The sequence below is a fragment of the Apaloderma vittatum genome, unplaced genomic scaffold, assembly GCF_000703405.1.
Source record: "Apaloderma vittatum isolate BGI_N311 unplaced genomic scaffold, ASM70340v1 scaffold37881, whole genome shotgun sequence".
Taxonomy (NCBI): Eukaryota; Metazoa; Chordata; class Aves; order Trogoniformes; family Trogonidae; genus Apaloderma; species Apaloderma vittatum.
In genome coordinates this window covers 16,799-21,513 of record NW_009700363.1, presented here as the reverse complement: position 1 = coordinate 21,513, position 4,715 = coordinate 16,799, and the positions used below count along the sequence as shown (strand labels likewise).

The window sequence follows — 4,715 nt, the reverse complement described above, 5'->3', positions numbered from 1 at the left end:
AAAAACCAAGAGAACTGACATTGCCAGGGAAGAAACTTGCCAGGAAGCTTCACTCTTTGGTCTTGTGAGAGCTGAGCTGAAGGGCCTGCACACGGGCAGCCAGCACCATCTGAGATGTTCTGCGGTGTGAGGAGCACCTCCTCGGGACTGAGAGATGGGGCAAGAGACCGAAGGGGAACTGGTACCCACTGGAGCAGCAGGAAGAGACATACAACACAAACGCGCACACTCTCATTCAGATGTATTAAGCCCCCAAATTCACAAGATAGAGCGAAAAACCTGGACACCACAAGGAAGGAGAAGCATGAACTCACACCTGGCACTCTGCAGCCCTGTATTATTTGATGTTATGATGCTTAGAAAAGTTGCCCAGAGCAGTGAGAGCAGTGTAGTTTGTAACAGACAGTAAGAGGCGTCTGGCATCGGAACTGCCCCATCTACAGCTGCGTTCCTCATGACCAACATGCCACCTTCGAACAAAGTACAAATTTGTTTTTCAGTAAGAGAGAGACTGAAGTCCGTCCAACCATTACTTTACTAATTAAATGGTAAAAATGTTCCATTTGCTAAGGAAATGTTTCAGATTACAGTGAGCCCAAATACAAATGCCACGGATTTATCCAGGCATAATCTTAGCAGGGTTCAGAGGTACCCTGAAGCAAAGTAAGCCCATCCTGCTGGAGACGAGACAGAGCCAGGAGGAACATTCACACAGAGTCAAGTCTCTCCCGCAACTAAGATTTAAAAATGCTAATGAAACATTGTGTCGTAGAAGTGGGATTAGAGAGCTAAAAAAATATTGTCAGAAAGAATTAGCTGGTGCATTATAATTGTAGTTAGCAGAATGCAGATTTTATGGCAACACGGTTCAGCTAAATCTAGGAATCCCCAGCTTTATTTTGACTGACTCAAAAGGCATTAATGCACACCTTGGTCTATCCTTCTATGTTGATCTTCTAGAATGCATTAATTAACAGCTTTTAACATTTCTTAATCTTGACCTTGGGAGACAGTGTGGAGGCAGCCTTGTAACAGCTAAAACATTGGTCCAGGGAGTACCTGCCAGCACAGCTCTGGTGCTGGAGAGGTGGGGGAAGAGGCAGCAGGAAAATTACTTTAGCTTGGTCACATAAAAGACTAATCCCGTTTCCTTACACTACAGGAGCAGCAAGGCTACACAGACCTACAAATGCAGCAGAACTCATATAGATCAATCTCTGCTGCCAGGCTCTGATTTGTCAGGCTTTTGATGTAGACAAAAGGAAATACTGAAAATACCTGGCAAAGCTGGCCAAATGCCACGTTGTCCACTGTTATTAGAGTTTTCACATTCATTTGCTCTTGCCTGCTGATTTTTCACTTGCTGCACTCAGTGATCACAGCCACCTGGCAGACATACATGACTGACTGCAAGGACAAGACCTTATCCCATCAATTTTAAATGTGCAGTGAAGACCCAGGACAGCTACCTTGCCTGCAGGGTTTCAGGAGACCACAGGGAAGGCTCTCGCAAAACAGACAAAGATTCCTGAGCAGCCCTGTCTCTAACCAGACATTTCTCAGTGCTAGGAGTAAAGCAAGCTGTGCAAGTCCCATGTCTGGCTACTCAAAGCAGTATCTAATTGTGCTGCCTAAGCTCTGATTTTAGAGTGAAGAAACAGCCAAACAACTAGGGAACCCTTTTCTGGAAACCAAGAGAGCTTTTATGAATGTCTCTGTACACTGTGTAAACTTAATTTTCCCACAGTTTAACATCTACTTAGGAAGTCTCTTGCACCCTTACCTAACACCAGCATGCAGTGATGCAAGGTGGATCCAGTCCTTAGCCCCCTGAACTAGCCACAAATCTATCTTCTACATATCATTTAATGATCAATCAGCAGCCCCACTGGCTACAGAGGAGATAGTTTTGTGCTTACAATTGCCATTGATCGTATGTGTTCAAGCTCACTACAGTAACTAGCTGGGACAGAAAGGCTTTCTGCATAAATCAAGATATTTCAGAGACGAAGGTAGTACTCATGCTTGAGATGCAGAGTGCACAAGGATGACACAAAGTAAAACTAAAAAAAAGTAAAACTGTAAGTAAAAATTTGTCAAAGATCAGCTTCAACACCAAAGTCACAGTACTGAAGGCCTGGTGATTTCAATATACTTAATTTAGTAGTCTCCCACTAGAGTTCCCAGATTTTCAAAAGCTTTTCCAAGGATTTCCACAAGAACACAAGGATGTGGTAGGCTGTGTAGACCTTCACAAGAACAGGTGTCCAGACCACGGTACAACAGAAGCAGATCAGTAGTTGTAAGAGGTAGTGCAAGAACCTTACATCAGCATTATATACAGATGGAAGATGTTATTTTAATTTAGTTTGGTCCCTATCCCAAATATGCATATGGTTCAAACCTGCTCAAAGGATCAGTCACCAGTTTGAACTGCTTTAAGGTGTAAGCACAACTGGTGCAGACCTAGAGCAGAGCTTTCCGTAGTCTAGTATGCATGCAAGCAGAATTGGCTGGAATACTTGCTTCAAAACCACATTACCAATCTGAACCAAAACACGAATGTAGGCACAGCCACAACCTTCATGGGAACCTGATGCTCTGAGAAGATTCTAGAGTTAATTTCTGATAGCAAAAAAATTAGATCCCAGCTCTACCCTGAACTGTTGAGTTTACCTGGCGTGGCTGGTTAACCTTTGCTCCTGAAGAAAGCAGCAATCGGATGACATCCAGATAGCCTCCTTGTGCTGCCAGGAAAATTGCAGAAGCTCCATCCTAAAGAACAAATATTTCCACCTTAGAGTGTCTTGAAATTATGCCATTTTTCCACACAAAACCAAACTGAACCAAGTTCTCATTCTTAAGCCATTATGCAGTGTAACAACAGAGATACAGCCACGCTCAAGAAATAATTACCAGAATCCAAAGTCTAGCTCATAACAAATTATGGTAACATTTTCATTCAGTATGTGCAAGTACTGGCTCCCATCTGTGCCAGGAATTACTGTGCCACATTTTGTAGAGGAGACTTCACCTGTAATATAATAATGTAAAAGCAGCACATGCAAGACATTATCTTATAGCCCTATCAGAAATCAGCATTTTTCCGCAAAAACCTTGTGAAAGAATAAATCATGAACGAATATGGGATTTTATTTTTTCTCAACATGCCTTTCATGTGCAGATGTTCTCAGAATTTGGCTTCACATTTCCTTCTTCTGTAGGAAAAAATGTAAAAATCATATTTCATTAAGGGGTTTTTTTTTTATGAAACATAATCTGTCTAACCAACTAGAAGTGGAAATCTGCATTGAGGGTGGGACAGGTGTTTGCACATCCTATATCCACAGCACTCAGAGCATGCTAGGGCAAGGTTTCCCAGGAGGTAAGACCTTTATAGTTTAAAGAGACATGAATGAACTCCTTCACTGTATCTCAGATGTGCAAGTACACATCTTATGCCAGCTCATGCATATACTTAGGACAAAATACAGGGCATTTTAATGGAAGCCTATTGTTGACCTTCCTGCCATATCACTATGTTGGGACCAAATGCTGTTGTCTGGTGAGAGATGCTGCGTAGCTACTCCCCTTCCTGCAAAACTCAGCACAGACTTAATGAAGCATGAGCTGAATATAGCGCCCCAGGGACTGACTCTAGAACGTTTGACCTTCATTTCAAGACAAATGTCTGTTAAACAAGAGAGGTGTCTGCTGGCACTACAAATGCACACCCCTGGGCCCTCTGAGGGGCTGTTTTCTTTGGTTGCTATGCAAGTACACGAAATAAGGTGATGGTATCAGGTCATTTGCAGGCTTCCTCCAGAGACATTTAGAAAGTAAACAAGGTTATGTAATATTAAGAGAGCTCTTTATTGTACCATCAGTCAAGATGGAGAACCTTGTGTTGCCTATCACCCAACCATTTCAAAACGTATTCGGGTTTTGTAGTTGATTTGAATTGATATTGTAATGAGAAAGCTGTTTTGAGGGTGTAACATATTTCTGCAAGAAACATAGTTTAGTTATGGTATTCTCTTGTCTTCTCCACCCTTCATGTGAGCCAATTTAAAATTGCGACATGTATCTTGATGGTTTGGGAAGGACTACCAAAACGAATGCTCAAAACCCCTTTCATTTGGCTACCTGCCAGATACCACTTTGCAAATGCAGCTCGACAATGTCCCATAAAAGGAGCCAGGCTAACGTTTGTTTTCAAAAGATTGTGTTCATATTTTATCAAATGGCTATTTCTGACCAATTTTACCCAACAGCTGTGAGCAATAAAAATAGGTCTCTAAATCCAACTGCAAATATTGCTCATTTCCAGGTGAGACAACAAGGAAGTTTCTACTGCCTTCACTTCTAGGTAAGTGTCTGCAGGTGTGGCAGTATGGCTATTTTTAAACCAAGTGGTAACCCATGGGATAATCGTGCAGCGGTGTGAATCACTGCCCTCAGATTTAGAAAAGCAATTGCTATTTGCACAGCAGCAAGGTTGGGATACCCTTCTTTACAAATGCGGGGTGAGGGCAGCACAGAGGTGGGGATCCCCTCTGTGACCTGTTCACAGCCTTGAACACACTGGTGGCCTCTGTGGTCGTGGGAGCTGAGTGTGACAGCATCCTGCAGATCTCATCCCCATGGAAATGGCTAAAAATGAGTCGTCTATCCCTGGGGAATAACTTCCTTTCTGTCAGTCTTGAGTGCCCTGG

General features: G+C 42.7%; 1 protein-coding gene across 1 annotated transcript in view; it reads right to left on the bottom strand.

Moving 5' to 3' along the window:
- Positions 1 to 2,676: 2,676 nt before the first annotated feature.
- LOC104280919 (ankyrin repeat domain-containing protein 29-like) overlaps positions 2,677 to 4,715 on the bottom strand; it is a gene marked incomplete at both ends in the record, with an annotated part of 18,776 nt that continues 16,737 nt past the window's right edge. Inside the window, one exon of the mRNA XM_009878728.1 lies at positions 2,677 to 2,775. Coding sequence (XP_009877030.1) covers positions 2,677 to 2,775 — 99 coding nt within the window. The remainder of the gene's footprint in view (positions 2,776 to 4,715) is intronic.